Source organism: Bicyclus anynana, chromosome 5 (genome assembly GCF_947172395.1).
Source record: "Bicyclus anynana chromosome 5, ilBicAnyn1.1, whole genome shotgun sequence".
NCBI lineage: Eukaryota > Metazoa > Arthropoda > Insecta > Lepidoptera > Nymphalidae > Bicyclus > Bicyclus anynana.
Genome location: NC_069087.1, coordinates 246,113 through 268,073, shown reverse-complemented (window position 1 = coordinate 268,073; position 21,961 = coordinate 246,113). Strand labels below are relative to the sequence as shown.

The 21,961-nt window shown below is 40.9% G+C and overlaps 1 protein-coding gene across 5 annotated transcripts; it reads left to right on the top strand.

Annotated features, from left to right (window-relative positions):
* The first annotated feature begins 675 nt into the window (after positions 1-675).
* LOC112052591 (uncharacterized) lies at positions 676-21,903 on the top strand. Of its 5 annotated transcripts, XM_052881586.1 has the most exons (12): positions 676-830; positions 11,143-11,196; positions 11,860-11,909; positions 11,997-12,072; positions 12,499-12,576; positions 13,045-13,272; positions 18,126-18,335; positions 18,542-19,310; positions 19,395-19,822; positions 20,063-20,179; positions 20,285-20,479; positions 20,587-21,903. In XM_052881586.1, the coding sequence occupies exons 1-12, from the start codon at positions 788-790 to the stop codon at positions 21,525-21,527; spliced, it is 3,189 nt and encodes a 1,062-aa protein (XP_052737546.1). In that variant the 5' UTR covers positions 676-787; the 3' UTR covers positions 21,528-21,903. The 5 variants fall into 5 exon arrangements, with proteins under 5 accessions (XP_052737546.1, XP_052737544.1, XP_052737543.1 ...); XM_052881584.1 differs by having other exon boundaries at positions 11,860-12,072; positions 13,054-13,272; XM_052881583.1 differs by having other exon boundaries at positions 11,860-12,072.
* The last annotated feature ends 58 nt before the right edge of the window (positions 21,904-21,961 follow it).

Sequence of the window (21,961 nt, the reverse complement as noted above, 5' to 3'; positions counted from 1 at the left end):
TCAATTAAGCTGGACACACACGCCGCCGTCCCGTTATCGCTCATAAGTGGCAGTAAGTGGCAAAGAGGTATTTATTACTCACCATCAACTGCGCTGAGTAACTGCACCGTGTCGCTGCAGAGGAAATGCACCCGCCGATGCGTTTTAGTAATTTAATTAATTGACCTTTTAAGTATACTATGCAATGTTAGAGCTGTCTCTACCTCTCCTCGTATCTACTTTTGCACGAGTACATAGGTACTCGTAATTATAGCTTAGCGATCCCTGTTAGTAGGGCCACCAACCAACATAAACTCACATTTACAGTTCATTGTAGACCGATTCCTGGCGTGAATGTATGGTAGTGGTATGTGTAGTTTGTCAATAATTTCGTTAGCTTAAATCTCATTAACTAGTTTTGATAGTCTAGTTTATTTTTTTGATTATGGAAAAATGCTGATAGAAGCATTTTTCATTATTGTTATTATAATTTTACATAATATCTTTCTCCGTAATACATATTTTCATACTTTATCAACTTTCCACTTCTAAGTTACAGATCGCCAATACATAGATAGAAAAACTTATACAACCAACCAGGAGTGAAAAAATAACTCAACGCTGATTTTCATGGAACCCGTCAGTGTGGCCTTCGCCTAAGCGTCCGCTTAAAAGCTGCGGAGGCTCGAATATCCAGTGCTGCCTGCGGTTGGTCAGTGGCCGCTCGGACTAGTGGGCTGTGCTCAGGCTCAGTGCTCCGTGCTCAGCGCTCAGTTGTGTGCTGCGCGCTGCGGGAGACGCACGCGTCATGTGGCTCGCCGCGCTCGTGCTGCTGACCGCGCTGCTCGCAGGTTCGTAGTTCGCGCACACGCAGGTCGATGACCCCGGTGATTTATGCTAAGGATAAGCGCCCATACGACACCGGCGTACTTCTCATGTTCTGCATCTCCTGCTGGTAATCGAAATATTAGCAATCAATTCAGATCGTGTAAGCTGTAAAGTTTCATGTAGCATCTATGTACTTAAACTGAGTACATTATATATTTCTCAAATTGTGAAATAATTTCGTTATGCTTAAAAGTTTATTACTATAAGCTGCCTATTTTCCAAAATAAGTGATCTTTTATTTTATTTTTTTTACAAAATGTTATTATTACCTCGCTAAGCTTAAGTGTATTTAAGACGGAATAAACACACTGAAGACTTAAAAAACGTTACATTTTTTTACTTGAAAATAATTTTAATCTTTCAACATTTCTAACTCATGTTAGCGCTGCTAAAACTATGTTATATTTATAATGAAAATCATAATAGATACGAATTTGTCGTATAGTGATACGTGGTGATACTTTGCCAATGTCAGTCCGAGTGAGCCTGTTGGAACTCAGTCTTTAGATACTGAGGCTTTCTTGGTTTATTTTGTTGGTGAGGGAACAGAGCGATTTTATCCTTGAGTCGCAGACGGCTTGGTTTTTTGTTCTTTGTTGGGCGAGTGAAGTCGTCGGCCCTGTATATGAGATGTAATTATCGCGGAGCATCCTGTTGTATCAGGCGGCTTCTTTGATCACAATATTCCTGAAGTCGTTACGACTAACAGCCTTAAGACTCTTTACGAAGTCCCCGTCACCAGGATGCAGGTTTGTTCTTATGCGTATAAATAGCAATAATAAAGATTATGACTGCTATGTATAAAATTTTATAAGTACGCAATTAAATTATGGAAACAGAAGTTGAACCAGTAAAATTTGACTTAAATTCAAAATTTTTTTTTTACATTATTTTCCAGTTATACTACATGTCCACATATATTTTGATATCATTATCATTTCGTCATGACGTGTACGCTTCGATTAATTCCATATAAACTTTATTTCTACGTAATACTCTGTCATTGACTTCTAATTTATCGCACTCAATTGAATATTTTTGTAACAGCTGTATTTAATAAAATTTGAAATACGTCCACAGTCTAAACTTTGGTCAATATCCCGCAGGACATTCTGCAAAAGATTAAAATGCTAAATATTTATTGTAATTTAGCATAACCTGATGTACATAGCTTGATCAATAAACGTTGTGGTTTTACAATGGAATGCAGACGTTATTTGTAGCTGATGGGGCACCACAAGGGCAATAAAATATAAAACCTACAACCATTTATAACAGTAATAACAGCTGCAGAAAGTGTTGATATTTTTCCTATATTGTTTTCCAATGAAATTAGTAATATTGTCAATATTACCAATTCAATAAATAAAATACATTACTGGACTACTTGAGTGATTTAGTTTATTCAAATTTAATTGATAGTCTAGTACGAGTAGATCTAGACTACAAATAGGTTTCATAAATATTTCGTTAACATTCCATTCAACTTCTGTAACATAACAAATCAGTTCGTTGGTTTAAGTAACTTGATTTTATATTCTATTGAACTTTTGCAATTATTATAATAAATATAGTAAAATTAAACTTTACTAGTATGTAAAAAGGTAGTAGGAAAAAATTAAACTAATTATTTCCTTTTATTATTCTTTTTATTCTTAGTCTTAATTTATTTTAATTTAATTTATCTAAAAATTTTATTATTTCCTTAAAATACAATTATAGCGTAAAAATATTACGTACGATTGCCAAGTATTTGTGTATTGATTGCCCTGCGAAATACTACCACGATGGTTATTTCTGCCGCCAAGGAGCATCGTTGGGTTCCGGTCTGAAGGGCAGAAGGTGCATTGCACACTTACGTTGTGATATAAGCAATTTTTCACTTAACACCAAATGAGTCTGCTTGTTATCAAATATTATTAAAATTCAAAGTCAGACGTAAACGATAATTGATAAAGCTTAATATATATTCAATATTAATGTCGTAATTAGTTGTAATAGACATAATATGTCGAGAAGTGGCCGGCTCGGTGGCCGCCCTACAAAAGAGATCAACGCGCGCGCGGCGTGTTTACCTTACGACGCTCCAATATAATTAATGCGACACCAACCAGTCGACGGAGGTAGATACTGAACTAGATAAATTAATTGATTTGGGGAATAAATGGTTAAAATGCTAAAGTAGTGGTGCGCAGTATAAAAGTAATATTTATAGTACATATTGTATAACTATTGCAAATTAAGAAATATTTTTTCTCTAGATGTTTTTGATGTTGTACCTACGTATAGTGTATATTTAGTTAGTTAATTATTAATGAGGTAAACAGGCAATCGAGATATTGTTTTAGTGCTTTAAACCGATTATACGTTACATTCTACACTCCTTAACTAAACAGCGCTCATGTTAGAACATATTCTTTAAAAGATACGAAGTCAGGATACAGATAGTTGTGGCCTTAATTTCAAAATATGTTCGTCATTTCCATGCGCGCCTCCATGACAATGGCAGTGTGACAAGTGTGTCAGTGGCCCAGCCATTGTAGCCACTTTGTTACCACCACAATGACTTGGACTACTGTACCGCGCCATTTGCATCGCGTGTGAGCTTTTACTGGGCTTAGTTTTTAGACAAATTTGATTTCAAGAGATTATAATTAGTGTCGTATTCTTTTGTTCTTAAATATCCTGTTAATTATATCACACGTTAAAATCAAATATCTGAAATTGGCAATTCGTGCTCGATAGTTACTGTCTAAAACAATAGTTTTATAAACAATAAAACGAAGTGATCTAAGTGATAGATAATATTATTTGCAGATACGTAGATCAAATAGATGGTGCACCGACTATTTCGTACATATCCATCGGCGATATATCGCAGTAAAATAAATGCTTTATTGACATGTTCTATCTATATATCTATCAGTCTATCAGTGATATGTAAAGCGTAATCCTACCCTTCGAACCAAATTACCTACACTGTTTGACGGCAAAAATAACGATCGTATTGGTACTTCCCTGAACAGGATCTCAAAGATTCCTAACTAGTTAACTACTAAACTTATTCCAATCCTAATTATTTTTGCACATACTATTTGCTCAATTCGAGAGGAAAGGAATTTATCAATAAGCAATTGAGCGATCAAAGATTTATTGATCTTTTATTTTTTCACATGTTTAGTAAGAATTAATTATAATAATTAAATTTTACTGTTTTGAAACGTCTCCATTGAGACTAAAACCGTTCAAGAATTCAAACAACAAAGAGCAAACGCTCCCTAGAGCTTAGTTACTGTTCTTTTGTTTCATCAGGGACATCAGTAACTGTTAGTAAATACTTTCTATATGAATTACTGTTGCATTGCTATTGGAGCTCTATCTTTTGTAGAGAATCTGCTTTTATTTTAAAGTTTTTCCTGCTTTTTCTAAAAATTGCGATTTACGAATATTTATTACAATTTAGTTTGAATAATACCTATGTTTAATTGTTTAGATTAATGTTGTCTAGTACTCTACATGTCAGATATTCCTCGTAACTACACAACAGCTAAGTAAGCTTACCGTCGTTACCACTTTTATGCGTTGCATACGCGACAATACTAAATGCAAAATGTAGGTCTGCTGTAATCTCCAGTACCAGCAAATTGTTGAGAAACTATCAACAGTGAGCCGAATTAGGGTGGTTAATGATAAACGATGAATGATGATCCTTAAATACACCATGTTAAAAATGTCAACTGTTTTATGTAAGTAATATAAGAAAAATCTTGACTAGGACCAGTGGCATCAACCTGCGGCGCGTATCTGAGGGACTTATAAATATTGCCCATTGTCGCAGTGCTCATTGTGGTTCATTACTATGAAAAAATTGAACCGCGCGAACTCCTCGCAGCATTCCACTGACCATCTCAGGTATTGGAAGACAATTATTTTACCTGTGCCAATGGCCATCAATCATGTATTTAATTAATTTTCATCGACAGGCATGACAGTACTGATATAAAGTGTTCTAATGAACTCTAGAGACTGAAGGTGACTATTTTCAAAACGTTACAAATATCTGCTGAATATATAAATAATAGGACTGATTTAGTTCACCGTTTTTGCAAAAAAATATGTAATGTACAACTTTTCTTTTCCAAAGATTATGTTTTATTATATTTATATTTCTTAATGATTATAATGTCACCCAAATTACCGATATAAATAAGTTTTTTTATTTATGATATATAGGTACCAAACATTTGGATACTTATGCTTTGAGACTGACAAACTAAACCAAGATAAGTCATTATTCAGCCTGTTTATTTGTATGTTAGATCCAGAAATAGTTAAATGGCTAAGTTACATCAAAATTCAAAATACAAAATTCTTTTATTTCAATTAGCCTTAGTTCACAAGCACTTTTAAAGGTCAGGTATATGTCAAAATTTAATTTAATCTAATGGTGGTATTAATAGACGATAGATAGATTAAAATTAAAGTTACGAGGGTTCCAAACGCGCCTTGGTTCGAGAAGAGCCCACAACAAACTCATAATAAGTAGATCAATGTACACTAAGTTTTTATTTTCGATGTTAAATCGCAGAGGTCAGCTCTGTATGCGCAAACCGTTAGTATTTCGATCTCTCGGAACTCGGAACAATCAGCCAGACCTTGTCAGTAGACAAGAGGATTATAAATTAGCCGAAATGAGTCACTCCGTATCTCAGCGCTGCGGTGGTCGAATTCACCTCTATCTCTTATGTCTAACACAATACAAAGAAAAGATAGAGATAAATTCGAAAATCGCATTTTCGAGCTACAGAATAGCAAAACATTGTAACAGATTATGAACAGTTTTAGGTTTATAATCTTCATACAGAGTGTTCCACAAATAGTACGATGTATACATCAGCTATTGCTCTTGGCTATGATTTTATATTACGAGTATGATGTATAATACAGAACGCGCTATCTAGGAAATGTTACAATTTTCTCAGTTCAGTTTTAAGGAAGCATCGCACGCTTATGTCGCGAATCGCTGAGTTTAAATAAAATTAATGGTCATTTTTGCGCTACATTGTCGGTATTGTAGGTACTGTTAAAGTATATTTTACTACAATTAAAAATTACAATTAGATATATTTTATTCTAAAATTATTGAGGAGTAGGGCAGAGTGGAGGTTTGGAAGGATTAGTATATATATGTTCACGCACGCAATATTCGTATGCATAGCTAGAATAGACGAGCATAAACATTTGCATAAATATTTAAATAGAGTTATGCTGTAATAACAATATACTTTTACTTTAATGTCAGAATTATTTTCATCGTTATACAAAAACACCAATATCTTCGACTAATATAAGAAACAAATCAATAACGTCATTTAGAATGAGTTCAGAAGCTAGAATGCCACAGACAGACACAAAGATAGACACGTCTATTTTAAGAGTTCCAAACGTACGTAGTACAAAAACGGAAACGGAACCCTTATTTTGAATAGTCAGTCAGTATAAAAATGTAGCAATGTAATAACTTCGTTAAAGACGTTATATGTATTATGAAGAATTATCCGATTATTATTTTTTATTATTATAATTAAACACATTAACAGTACAATACTGGTAGGTTAGACCGGTTTAGAAATAGATCCTTACCACGCTGATAATGTGATATTAACCTTATTGGGTGGCTTAACGTCGGTGTCATTAAACTTTGCGACTGCGTACACTTTCGATGACGATTGGAAAACCCAAACATCTAAATCAATATTTTAACTATTAACTGTATTATAATAATATTGATCAATATAAAACTGGTAAACAGATTTTACATGAAATTTTGCACACACGTAGATACTTAGTTCATTTAATTTATCACGAAGTAACTCATGAGTTACTATTGTTTATCTTGGTATTTCTTATCTGTTCTTCCTAATCCATAAAGTACTTAAGACAATTGTTAAGTTTGGAATAAGTATAGATCTTGTTGTAATTTTGGATGGCAATGCAAGGTAAATATTCTTTATTATGATTACTGAATTGTGAAAGACAAGCATCAAAAGCTGTACGTTGTAGTAGTGTTTAGTCTTATCTTTAGTAATGGAGCTTTTGGCGGAGTAAACGGAATTGGCTTCGAATAAATTAAGCATTTGTGTACCGGTTATACAAACATTTGTAAAGTCATTCACTAATATACCACCGGCCACCACCGCCAGCGACTGCCACACGCCTGAATCACCACGTCATAGAGACCATTTCAGATTGACAAATTAAATATCTAATGAAAAAAAAGAATACTTCTATTACCTTACAGAACGGCTTATTTTTGAGCGGTCAACTGATGTTAAGCTTTTATAATTTAGGGTGCTTCTTATGACGTGGCGATAAAGTTGCCTTTTGAGCTGGTTTTCTTGTAGAATTCTAGCAAAATAGCGGTCACATTAGCATATATGATCGCTTCGGGTGGACGGGCGGGTGTGCGTGGGCTCTCATGACGTAAGATTGTTTACGCCGGCAATATTTTATAGTGCACGTAAAACTTAGATTATGCTAGAACAGTTGAATTAAATGTTTTTAACGAGAATGTTCGATAAATAAATAAACTACAGTGCATATGCTTTTTATCGCTATGACAGCGGACAGACTACAATGATCTTACAATAGTTAAATGGTATATTAATTGTTCAGTACTTATTTCCTTAAAAGTATACTCAGCCTAATGCCGTTTGTTGATCGCATGACCGCATGGAGTACGTCCCGTTGTTCGCAGTCAGAACAATGGGTTCCCAGCGCTGGGCGATGCGGACAGCGGAAGCGCTGCTCGGCTCCCATGACCTCCGCGCGCCCTGAGACCTGGTTATACTAGTTTTTTTTACTTTAATATAGTATTCTCGTAACTGTTGCTTTTGCTAGTGGATTCGCTAGCATGTTTTTTTTTAAATTTCTTTGAGAACTTATCTTTTCTAGATAAAAGGTACCTACTCTCAGTTGTTTTATATTGTGTACGTAGCTTTTAAACGAAAGGACCTACTCGTATACACGAAAATGGTTCGATAGGACACAGGCATCGGTAGTTTTGTAATTATTCTTATTATGAAAACAATTTTCAGCTTAAATGTCGATATTGTATCAATATTTATGACAAACGGAGTTTTTCACAATTCTCCATAATACTTAAGCAATTTTTCAATAAACTAGTCCACTTACGAGTACATTGGGATCCTTGATACTAATCGGTATATTTAACATATAAAGACGGCTTTGAGCGAACTGGTTGTTGGGTGAAATTGTTTTATATCAAATTAAATATTTATGTCAATAAATTTATTGCCTATAAAATTTCATTTCAGAATATTATTAATTAATATTTATTTTATTTTTTCACTTGATAATTAGACCAATTTCATACGATACGATACAATTGAGCGAGCGTGAGTAAAGCGTATACAATATGCAAACGTTAGGTTTACTATTTTTTTTCCACCACAACTCTAGGGTAGACAGATTTAAACAGATAAATCGACTCTAGTAACTATCACTGGTCTAACAAGAACACGGTGGTATGGTATTGTCTACGAAAAACCAGTCCTGAATTCTGGACAGCTTCATAATCATTTTCGTCAGTTTAGTCATACTTAAATATATTTATTAATAAATTGGTAAATGTCGTCTTAAGTGCTGGGATCTTAGATCAAACAACGTCCGTTCTTCCTAACAACTGAATTGTTAGGAAGCCACAAAAATATTATAGTTACAATTTTATTTTCAAAGTTTGGTAGGTACTTATTTTCTGTAGGTAAAATAATTACCCATATGAAAGTGACTATTGTATGTTAATATGCATTTCAAAACTTGGCCGTGATATGATATTTTGAGTTTTCGGTACGTGAAATAAAAACAAAGAAATTGCTTTTAATGTTCAAAATTAAGGTTACAATTAACTTGAAGTAGTTAATAAACTTTCTCACGACTGCATTGAAACAACAATGCAACAGGAAAGTTCTCGAGTTTGTATTTATATTAGGCAACAACAAAAGTGTACTTGTACGAGTATGTTCCATATATCTAGTTTGAATACAGTATCCATTTCCATGTACCAGTGCATAGCTTGTCCTAGTTACGAGTATGTCGCGGGCCCATTTGCCAGAATGTAGCAATGCCGACATAAGGGTCTCATAATAGTCCTATGAGAGTTGAGAGTACACTGTCCACCATTTCCAATTAGCAAGTATTAGGTACCCACTATTTGCTTACGTTTAGCGACACAAATTAATTATTCTGTAACTACAGTTACTAATCATATAATAACAATTCATATTATTCGACTCACTGTTCAATGAGAACCTAACCCCTCCTCTCAGAATGAGAGGGCTCTGGCTAATAGTCCACCTTCCACCACCATCATCATCGTGTGCCATCCTCGAACTGAAGTTTAGCAGTCAATACGTGAATATTGGTTCCTTCCTGTTTTTAGCCGCTTCTTTTAGCTGCGGATAACGTAATCGAGTCCACTCTCTTATATCCAACCATTGTCGTCTTTGGTGGCCGGATTCTTTTGCTCAATATTTTTCCTCCTAATATTAGCTTTGGACGTGAAAACTGGGCTTCTCTCTGCATGTACCCAAAGAAACCAAGCTTTATGGTGAACATGAGTTCTTTGTCTTGACCTATCAATTTCAGCACTTTAGTGTTTGGTGTGACTATGTTCCAGGTAATTTTTAGCATTTTCCTGTATACTTACATATCTTACATAGTCCACCTCGCTGGCCTAATGCGGATTGGCATTGGCGTAGAGAATTAAGAAAATTCTCAGTTTCCTCACCATGTAGTTCCTTCACCTTTTGACACGAGATATTTGATTTCCTAAAATACACATAACTGAAAGGTTGGAGGTGCCTGTCCTGGAATGGATTCGAACTTACGTCCTCCAAATCAAAAGGCAGTCCATCAAAATCGTCATCAAAGATCATTAACCAATCACTAGGCTATCACGGCTCACTATTATTAATGGTTGCTAATATTTGCGGCCAAAAGACAGAAAAACTGCAGTTCTCACTAATTATTTACAATGTAGCGATTCAGATGACCATAAATGGGCATCGGGCGACTTGGTTGATCCACAACTGGATCTTTGAATTCATACAGTTCCAGCGGCTCAATGGGTCGCCAGCGGGTACAGTACAGTACTGTTATGACAGCATAAAGTCATCGTATTTTGAGTCGTATCCCGTCGTGATAGGTAGGCAGGTAACAGTGAGACGGGTTCCCGCGGGCGCTCCATTCACGGCTGCCGTTCCCACGCCGCGACCAGTCGGACGGCGGCGGCAATGCAGTTCTGATTCGACGAGTATATCTCGTTTGTGGCTGCATTTGTTGTGAGTCGGCATAGCGAACTCTGATCTGCGGAGATTCCGTTTATAAGTTTGTAAACAAAACTTCTTGAGGTGAAAAATGGCATCTGTATAGTATGAAGTAGGTTTAAATCTCTACAGTTTTCTTCCTCATCTTGGTTTCCTGGTTTACGTTAAGTGCCGCTACTTAACGTAAACGTAAACGTAAATGCACTTATTTAATCTTTCAATTGCTTTGAAGTGGTCCAAACAACAAAAATATTAGTATTATCAAAGACGTAGTTAAATTACACGTACGAGTAAAAGCAAAGTTATCGAAATCGTCTACATGAGACGGGAGAGCTACCTTTTGTTAAATTCTTAATGTTTAATTTAAAAAATTAGGTTACAAGATAATATCTTGTAATCTAATTTTTAAGCCTTCTCTTCAATGGGTATTTAATGTTTTAGCTTGTGGCTTGATTTCTTTGCACCCAAGTATATTTAGAAGTTCGTGTTGAAAATATAATGGTTAGCAAGAATTTTAAAAGTCTAGGTTTACGTCGATTTCAAAAGATTTATTCAGATATTACATATTAATATTTTTTTACATGATGCTACACAATGACCGGATCTTCGGATGAAGACACTATAAATGTTACGAAAATTTAGCAATTACATACCTGCACGTGTTAACCGAGATTACAGATTAGACCAGACCTCGCTTCTTATGACCACTGTAACCCGCAGCCGCTCGGTACATTCGCTTTGAGGCCCATTTACTTTAGAAAATAAGAAACGCGTTTTTATGTAAGAATCCTATGTAATATTATTGTCTATTGCAAAATATGTGTCTGGTGGGCGCTCATCCTTAAAACAAATACGTTAACTTATGTTTGCCTTATATTACCTTTTTATAATTTGATTAAATTTTCAAACAACTCTATCAAAATTACAGAGAGTCACAAGAACGGGCGCTATCCTCCGAGCAGCCGAGTGCTCAGAGCTTTGGGTGAGATTATTTTGATTTCCATTTATTTCGAAAAGGACGTGTATTAATTAACACTAACCATGAATATGTGATAGGTACTTTAAAGAATACGCACTGTGCTTATATTTTATTTCAGAGCTTGAACAAAATGAAATAGATTTTCAGGTTTGTTTGACGTAATTATCCCGGTCAAGTTAGCTCAAAAAGAAGGAGTGCCCTCGTATAAATTTCCAAGAAGTTGGAATGGGACATGAAGGTTAAGGATAATTTTGTAGAAATCGTAAAAGTCTCCATTGATTTCATGTTTGCAAGAAAATATTATGAAAGGTCAAAAATTAGTTTTTGCAGGTTAGTTTTATTATTATTTTTTAACATTTGATTGTGATAGTATCACCTTAAGCACGCTAAGTTAATCCGCAATATGGTTCTAAACTACGAAATCTTCAAAAATATATGTATTTATTTAGGTACCTATATAAAAGCGAAAGGTCACTATCATCAACTATATTGAAAACGCCTTGATGTACAAAGATGAAAGGTAGTCAAATCTTTAGTTAGTAGATGTGCGGTAAAAACGTATTTAACTACATTACTCAGGACCGGATTAAGGATGTCTATGATAGGTTTTCTATAAGGAGAGAGACGTTGTAGTGTTAACGACTAACAAAGCACCAAATATTCCAGGCAAATCTGATCAGCAAGCGGGCTGCGTGTACGAGGGCCGATGGCACGCGGCGGGCGCGGCGGTGCGCACGCGCGAGCCGTGCCTGGCGTGCGTCTGCTCGCGGGGCGCGCTGTCGTGCCGCCGCCGCTCGTGCGCGCCGCTGCCCGCGCCGCCGCCGCGCTGCCACGTCATACACCAGCGCGGGGAGTGCTGCCCGGAACTGCGCTGCCCTGGTCAGTCCATCAACCGTATTGATACCCAATGCTGAGGAGATGGGCTTTTAGAGCACAGCTCTACTCTGACAGCGGTCGGCATTGACGTGATTTCTAGTTTAAGCCAGAGGGTATCAAACTACGGCAATGTCACTCATAAAATTGACATTACAACGCACTGCCCTGCGATCCTGAACCTGAGGCTTTTATGGTAACCCTCGTGTACTAATAATTATATCAACTACCGCGCCCTTCAGAACAGAACAGAGCAATGTTGCTCGGCAGCTAAAACAAGCATCGCGGTAATACTTTCTCGTACGAGCATTGACATACAAAGTCACACCTACAATATTTGCAAGAGCAGAAAGCTTTAGCAGAAAGAGCAAAAAGCTTTAGGTACACCTTTTGGTTTATAGTCTCATAAACCTACCTGCTCCGTGTTTTCAGATGGCGTAAAACATCAACACGAAGCATCAGCTAGAAGTGACGACACCGACGTAGACACGGTCACATCGCTTAGCCACGGTACGCATCCTATTTATAATATTCGTTATGATGATAATGCCCGATGGTGTCAAGATTGGAGTAGGTAGAAACAAAAAAGCTCTCATTCAAAATAAACAAAATCGATGAAATCGAAACACTTATTGAATATAACTATCGGCATTATGTTGAGGTACCGCCAAGTATTTGTCGTCGTCATTCTATCAATATGGACTCAATGGGACTAAAATATAATATAAAAAAATATAATATAATATTAAAAACCTAATAGTTGTAAAATGGAAAACGTATACTAACGTTTTACATTTTACAACTATATGCTTTGTGAAATATTTGTCCTCTGACTGCATTTTTCCTTTATTTTTAAACGGTTACTCTATACAGTCTGAAATAAGCTAAGTTAGGGTTGTTAATGTTTGGGATGATAATGTAAAAAGAAAACAAGAAATAATTTCGAACAGTGACCTCAAAATGACTTTTCATGCTAAGTTTTCCCAGCGTGCGTGTCGGGCGGCACGGTGTACGCGGCGGGGTCGGCCATGGGCTCCAGCACCGCGTGCGAGCAGTGCTTCTGCCTGGGCGGCGCGCGGCGCTGCGTGCGGCCGCGCTGCCTGCCGCCGCCGCCCGGCTGCACCGCGCGCCCCGCGCCCGGCGCCTGCTGCCCGCAGCGCTACCACTGCGAGCGTCTGCAGCCGCTGCACGAGCAGCATTCACACGGTGAGACATCGACATCGGCATCGCTCGCCCCCTGCGGTTGCTGATCGCAGATCGCTACTAATGTCGACAGCAGCAACCATCTAACCGAGCCGATAGAAGATACTACCTGCTGAACAGCTCGTCTAAAAGCTTAGTTTCGGTTCAGTTTAGTTTAAACTCTAACTGACCCGCCCTGATGCTCCAATACGGATGACACTTTTTTGACTTCGTTAAAAAATGTTTATGTTGACCACGACCGCAACAGCTTAACGAGTTCTTCGAACCTCGGAGGGTGGGTGGGTGCCTAACCCGCTTGCTCATCCTTGGAGGATTGTTGTCCTCCAAGGTTCTATACCTATAGTTTAACACAGAGTACTTGCTCTATGTTAAGCTTTAGATACTTATGGATGCCATCCTATATAAATTAATAAAAAAATCTCTAAAACTTATTATCTATTCCTTTGCATAATTGACGGAAGAAGCACCGTGCCTACCTATTCTTGTATGATAAAAGGCGAAGAGTACACTTGTAATCGCAGGTCCATCGTTGTCCTAAATGATATTTGCTGTGACTCGCGTGGCATAAAGGCTTAAACCGAGATTTAAATGGTGACTATTATTAAAAACTCTATGAATATTGTATGGGCCGAAGCACCCAAACCCACCGTGCACTATTGAACTGGGGCCGCGGGTCACACCAAATGAAACTACGGCTTGATCTCGATGGGTTGGGTTTATTTTAAACAAACAATGTAGGCACCAATAACTGAGAACACCAACAATTTGGCGACGATCGGGTCTTCCACGGGTCACGGGGTAACAGTGATCGGGGCGTTGGCCCCTCTCTGTGATGCTCGACGCCGCCTGCAACGACAGGCGGGGCGCTGGGTGGGACCTGTTTAGGTCCGTGGTGTCAACACCGGGTTTTTCAGATCCGGTGCTATCTTGCCGCATCGCGATCGAGCTCGCAGGTATCGCGGGCGATCTGCGGAACTGTGGCAGAGTGGTAAATCCTGGTGGTGCTACACCCACTGCTCAGCGAGGTCGAGCTCGCCGGAGAAACTCCGGCAAGCGCCCGTCAGCCAGCAGTGAGGAAGTGGTCATGTCCGGGGGGGGTTCAGGAGATCAGGTCTCGTGGCAGTCCTCGTGCGTCCGGCGGACGTCGATGGTATGGCGCGATACCTCGCAGGTGCTGGGATCGCGCTCCGTCAGCGCGCGCGAACATTGAGATGCTCAGGCGGCGAATGTGGTCGTCCAGGCTCTCTATGTTCAGATCTCTGGAGATGACCTGGTTCCGTACGTAGCGTGGGGCGGCGGTAATTGTGCGCAGCGACAGTGACTGCTGCGCTCGTAGCGATTTGCGGCCCGACTCGCAGACCAGCGCGTACCACGCTGGGGCCGCGTATGTAAGGCGCGTGCGGATGTATGCTTTGTAGATACCCAGCTTCGCACGGAGAGGCAGCTGAGACGCTAGCACAGGGCGCAAGAGGCTCCGTGCGGCTCGCGTCTGCGTGACCACATTTTTCACGTGGTGTCGCATGGAGAGATTCCTGTCTATGGTCACTCCGAGGTATTTAGCCGTCGGGGACCATTCGACAGTCTCATCCATTAGTGACACCGGGGGCGGTAGGTGGGATCGCCCTATGTAGATCGCCTGGGTTTTCGCCACGTTGACCTTGAGTCTCCAGGTCTCTAGCCAGTGGGGAAGTGCGTCCAGTGCGCGCTGCATTTTGATCGCCGCGTGTCGGCCCGACAGCGATGTGGTTATAAACGCGGCGTCGTCGGCGTACAGCGCAAGCATGGTGCCGTTCGCAACCGGGATGTCGTCCGTATATCTGCTGTAGCAGACGGGCGACAGGCAGCTTCCCTGGGGCACACCGGCACGTATGGGCCGTTCCGTGGACAAGGCGTCTTCAACCGCCACTTGAAAACGTCTGTCCAGTAGAAAGGTGTTCACAGTCTTAACTACTCGACGAGGAGTAGTAGACGTGGACAACTTGTACACTAGGCCGGTGTGCCAGACGCGATCGAACGCTTTTTCCATATCGAGGAATACTGCGATGGAGTGCTCTCGCTTGTTGTGGGCGGCAGCGAGGTGATGCAGTACCCTCGTCACTTGGAGTGTCGTAGAGTGTTCGGCACGGAATCCGAACTGTTCGTCGCGTGGTTGTAGATGGGGCATGATGTGCAGCAGGAGCAGTTTTTCGAAGACTTTTGAGGTGGTCGATAGCAATGTGATAGGGCGGTAACTCCCAGGCTGCAAAATGTTCTTCCCTTGCTTGGGGATAAGGATGACTCGGCCGAGTTTCCACGCTGAGGGGAAGTACCCGGTGCGGAGAATTCCATTGAAGAGCTGCGTCAGTGTCGCAATTGCTTGCCGGGGGAGGTGACGCAGGGCTTCGTTGGGGACTCGATCGGGGCCGGGTGCTTTGCGGTGTTTGGTTCGTCGAATCATCCTTTGGACTTGTCCAGGGGAGAACACGACGGGGTCTTCGGTCGGAGCTATTGGTGCCTCGAAGTATGTCTTTATGTGTCGCTCGATGGTGTCGTCATGCTGCACATCAGTGGTCGGATTCGGTTGGAACTGCTTCTCGAGGTAGTCCGCGAATATCTCAGCTCGGTCCTCGGCGCGGTAACGTGGGGTACCGTCACTGGCCAGGAGGGGCCTAGTCGGAGCGCGTGTTCCTGAGAGGCGGCGACAGATGCGGTGGATGCCGGACCAATCGTCGCTGGCTCGCTCGATGGTCACGTACCAAGATTCGGTCGCGTCGGTTTCGAGCGCTTCCGAAATTTTGGCCGCCAGAGCGTTGAGCTGTGACCTCATGATAGGGCATCGCCGGGTTTGCCATTTCCTGCGCAGTTTCCTTTTCTCTTCTATCAACGCCTGCAGACAGGGGCGGAGTTGGGGAGGCCTGCGGGTGGATGCAGTGTCGAGTCTGGACTCTTGTAGCGCGTGGGACATACTCGCGCTGAATTGAGACGCGAGTCGGTCAACGTCTTCGGGTGTCTCCACTTTGAAGTATGGCGAGTGCTCTGCCATGTGAGTGGCAAATATGCGCCAATCCTGGCGTTGTTTGGGAGAAGGTCGTGTCGTCGTCATGGGCTTACTCAGTAGCGTTAAGAGGACGGTTTGGTGGTCGGAAAAGAGGTGGTCGTCCATGACGTCTAACGTTGGCGTGGCCGTGAGGCCGCGGACGACAGCTAGGTCGATGACGTCTGGTGTGTGGGCAGCGCAGTAAGGGTAGTGCGTCGGAACCTCTGGTCCTAGCACTTCGTAGCCATTGCGGTCTGCATCGTCTAGGAGGCGTCTGCCATCCGGACACTCGATATTGGAGTTCCACGCTGTGTGTTTCGCGTTGAAGTCCCCAGCTATGATGGTTGGCAGTGGCGAGTCCAGCAGATTGTGGACATCAGCGACCGCAAGACGATCCTGCGGAGACTTGTAGTAAGCGAACACACGGATGGGTTGGCGATCAACGCAGACTTCCACGCCCAGGGCGTACGACGTCTGCAATCGTGGTGCTGGCAGCATTTGGTGGATGACGGACCGTCGGACTAGGACTGCTAATCCCCGGTAAGCAATCCCATTCGGTGAGATGCGGTCCTCCCGGTAGACAAAGTATCCGGGAACCTTCAACTTGTTCACCGGTTTGAGGTGGGTCTCATTTATAAGGCCGATGTCCACTCGACGCTGTGAGAGCAGGTTTTTGAAGAGACGGGTCTTGGCTGGTGAGAGCCCGTCGGCGTTCCAGAATGCAATGCGGAGTTCAGCCAGTGTAGCGGCAGATTTCCGCAATGCATTCCAGGAGTAGCGGGACGGGATCACGCTGCTCCTGTATCGCCATCAGCACTTGGTTGAGACTGTTGATGACTACGGCAAATCTTGGGTCCATGTAGCCGCTGTCCGGTTGAGATGCCGGCTGCGGCGCCACTCGCTTCGCCTTCGTCCCCCCTTCGGGGGCAGCGATCACGGTGGGCTTAGACTGGGCCGGCGGCGCTGTGGTACGTCTGCCGGCGGGCTGCGTGGATGTTATTGTCGGCGCCTCAGATGACATCTGTGGGGCCTCTTCTTGGCGCGTTTGGGTGCGCTTACCGCGCTTGCGGCGACGCTTACCTCCCGGCTGTTGTCTTGGTTGATTGGCTGCAGCCATGAGTGAGCCGGGAGCGTCTACCTCCGTTGAAACAGTAGGGACAGCGAATGTGGTAGCGCGTGTTGCTGTAGCTGTAGCTGTAGTGCGCGCCACAGTGCCCGCTCGGCGGTTGCGGGTCTCTTTTCGAAATACTGGGCACGCGGAGTTATTTGCCGTGTGTGCCCCGCCGCAGTTGGCACAGGTCGGGGGCTCTTCCCTGGGACGTTGGCAGTCCCTGGCGGGGTGATTTTCGCCACAGCGCACACAGGCAATAGGCCTGTGGCAGTTATGCGAGGAGTGCCGGAACTGTTGGCAGCGGTGGCATTGCGCAGGTCCTTTGCGCCCGCGCCACGACTCAATCTTGATTCCTGGCATACAGAGTAGCTCGCACACCTCATAGATGCCAGGGATGAGTCCCGGTGTGCGCTGTAGTTGCGCGAACATTAGGCATCCCGATCTGCCCGGGCGGGCTGGGATCGACCGCACGTACTCCGGAGTGTACCCGAGCTCGCGCAGCTCCTGTTCTACCATTGCCGGTTCCGTGTTCACAATTTGGCAAACCGATGGCTTGCCTATATACCCTAGTATGAACAAGTCAAAGCGCGATCCAAAGTGTGAGTAGCGCCATCTAGTGCCACTGCACGTAAACAAATATACCATACCAAATGATATCAGGTACCCTGAATAGTTACCGTAAATAGTATAGTATACCGTAAATAAATTCATTGTTCTACTGAATTCCAGATTGCGTAACACCTGAGGGTACGTGGGCACTGGAAGGAGAGCGGGTCCGATCAGCCGAGGTAGGCTTGAAATGCCTACAGTGCTTCTGTCTCCGCGGGTCCGTCCGATGCCAGCACCTGTCCTGTGCTCCAACGCTACAAGGCTGCACGCCGTTGGTGCAAGCTGAACAATGCTGTCCTCTCCAGTACCAATGCGACAGAAACAATAACAGTATGAGTAATCAATATCAATAATACTTTTTCAATCTGGCTTAGTTAGTAGTCATAAAATTGTAAGTCGTAACACGTCATAATAAAAACATAAAAACATTGCAGAAATTGATAATTTTGTCTGTATGCACATAGGTACAATATAATGTCATTGGTATGCACAGATATTTTATAACAAATTACATACCTACTTACTTTATTTTCCAGGTACAAAATTAAGTTTGCAATCACAGCGCCAAAACATATTGATGTCTTTAAGGGATGAGGACCGATCGTTCCACACATCGAAATCAGCAAAACGTGAAACTACAATTAAAGATCAAACTACCGTTACAGACAAAAGTACAGCAGCCGTTACTAAAAAAGATTTAGGAACTACGTCAAAGGTAAAACGAGACACTGTAGATCCATTTAATACTAGCGTCAGCCTAAGAGACGATAAAACTGCAACCACAGTACTAACAACTCAAAAATTAAATGAAGTAACACCAACATTACCGGTTGACACTACAACGCTACCTTCGGAAGAGTTTTCTACCGAGCAACCTGCGGGGTCAGTCAAAGTTATAATTAACGGGACAATAAACTGCACTACAGAATTATCTTCTACATCGTTGCTTTTGAATGTCTCAAACACAAGCGATACTGTATGGATTGACAGTCAGACTCAACCAAGGATACCGCTTATCAATATCATGGATATCGAAAGTCAGACGTTTCCACCCAACGAAATAATAACTGAAGGAAGTTATAAAGAAGATTACGATGACAATGAAACGTTTACCATCAATGTCACAAGTTCACTAAACACCAATACAAGCCATTCAACAACAACGACCGTGAAACCTACGCCTGCCGTTCCGAAAACTGTCCCACCTGCACTTCTGGGGAAAGTAAATGTCTCAAAAACAAAAAAGGATGAATACGATTACGACTACACGGAACCTACGCTACCTCCATCCCTGCCAAATTTAAAGTAAATATCTACATTTATTTATTTATAAATTTATTGATTAACATTAATTTTTAAGGTATATTTAAAAAAAGTTTACGATTTCAGAATTATTCCTTTTGTAGCCGCTGACGCAGTTGTAGAAGACGATGTGTCATCAAAAGAGAGCCTCGATTACTCTGTATTAGATAGAGAAGATAAGTTTCCAGTTTATTTTCCAAGTAAAGAACCTAAAGACACAATGTATGAAACACGTAAAACAGAGGTATACAACCCTACACAATATCCAGTTTTCATATCTAAAAAAGTTGAATCTCAATTTCCTACGGCTCAAGAAACGGATAATGTGAATAAATCTTATCCAAGCATTACAAATGAAATGCCGGCTCCTGTTCAAGAATACACAGTCACTGCTTCGCTGGGGAATTCGGCTAAGATAAATTACAAAGGAGAAAACCAACCCTCTGCTGCAGAATCACATTATGAAGTGGAACCTCCGGCAGTTAATTTGTTTTCGCCACCAGTAGAAACAGAAGGTCAGTCTATACCATTCATGTATACAGCAATACAAATACAATACAATAGACATAAAATAGAAATACAAAACGAAATTACAATAAAAATGTTAGTTAGCTAGCTAGCTACTAGCGAACGCCCGCTACTCCGTCCATCCTTATCCGTTTTTCGTCAAGCGGTTTTCGATAATTTGTCATGAATGACCTTTCTCTTTTTATATACAAAAATTGGTATGTACCTAATTAAAATTTCAATTGTAGGTGGATTTGTGCCAAAAGGTCCTGGAATTATCGACGATTATTATTCTTTATATACCAGTACGCCACCGGGAAATGTTATGCCTCATTTGACAACATCAATGCAGCTGGAGCCAAAAGGTAATATTTTCTAATATATCGTCACAAAACATGATAACAAATAGAGCATGATAGCTTTAAACTGTGATTGTATGTTGTTTTTTTTAATATTAAATAAAATTACAGATGAATGTATCTCTAGCGATGGTAGACATGTTTCCGATGGCGAAGCTATATCTATATCCTGTTCAATATGTACTTGTGCGTGGGGGGAATTGCACTGTTCTCCGCGGCCGTGCCATACGCCGGCAGGATGCCAAAGAAAAGCTGCCACTAAAAGTACAACGGATTTATGTTGTGGGGAACTAATTTGCGATAAATGTAAGTATGATATTATAATATCAACGAAACTCACTGTTACGTGTTCAAATACACAGATTAAATTTATCAATGATTATGTAATTATGTAATTTTAAATCTTCTTTTAGTGAATAAGACAACATCTATGCCATTATTGATAACACAATATATAGAAGACAAACTGAATAAAACCGAATCAACAAACAAGTATGATAAAGTGTCATTCACTTATGAGGTTAGTACAAATACACCACAAGGTACCACAAATAACGATACAATTGCTTTAGTATCAAATAACTCAGAAAGTAATGACAGATTCAAAGCTATGGCACCGGTAACCACAGCTGTTACTTCTATTTCTACTGAGAATACGTACATAACGTCAACTAAAGCTTCTACGAGTACAAGTGGAGTTTTAGAAAACAATAACCAATCTCAAGAGTACGACGAGGAAGATGATGATGAAGGATTTTCTTTGGGAAGCGTTTTAAAGCTCTTGCTTAGTGAAACATATGATACGACAACTGCAGCACCGAAAAATAAATTATCAACATTGTTCACAAGCACGTCGCCTAAAACAACCAGAACTACAGCAAAAAGAAAACAGTTTATTACATCTGATAATGGCTTTGTTCCCGTGACTCACCGATCTCCTTACGTGCCGCCAAAAAAACTGTATCCCCATAATACAATAAACAGAATTGATCATCTCGTGCTTGGAGAGTCAAACGCTATAAAAAAGTCAACACCGAAGCCTACTTTTATACCTGTAACCCAAACTACAACAAAACTAATAGCTAGTACTAAAATTACACAGAAGCCCTCTACCACTACTGCTAAGACTGTAGAGATTTCCAGTAAAGAAGGCTTTGGAGGACATCCTGTGGAGGTGCGCCCTCCTATGCCTAATTTTATACCCGGTTTCGGATTAGGTTTACCTAAGCTCGCTGGCTGCAACATCTACGGCAGAATGTATCGCGTCGGCCGAATTATCGCCGAACTGTCGTCCCCGTGCCAAGAGTGTAAATGTACCGAACTGGGGGTTCAGTGCCGGTCACTAAGCTGCTAAAACTGAAAGTTAAATACTGACGTTCAACGATTAGTGATAATTTATGTACAGACTAAATACGTATTAGACAATTTAGTAAGATGGAACCACAAAGTTCTCAAACAGATAGGTAAATTTATTTTTGTACAGTGTGTGATTGTGTGAGTTGCTAGAAGGTATGGATATAGTTACATTAGGTAGACTAAGCTTAATTTTATGTATTTAAACTATGTTTCCTTAAACTAACAGTAATCAGCCGTCGGCTTTGATCTCAGATAGTAATATTTTGCAATACCAATATTATATTTTTTACTTTTATCCAACGCTTGCCAAAACAGCATAAGCAATATGTATACATACATTTTATTTGCGTGAAATAAAACTGATTTGAAATTGACTGATAAAATGTTGTTTTACTCTTTGAACCAACTTGTTCGAAATTATTAATCACTGAC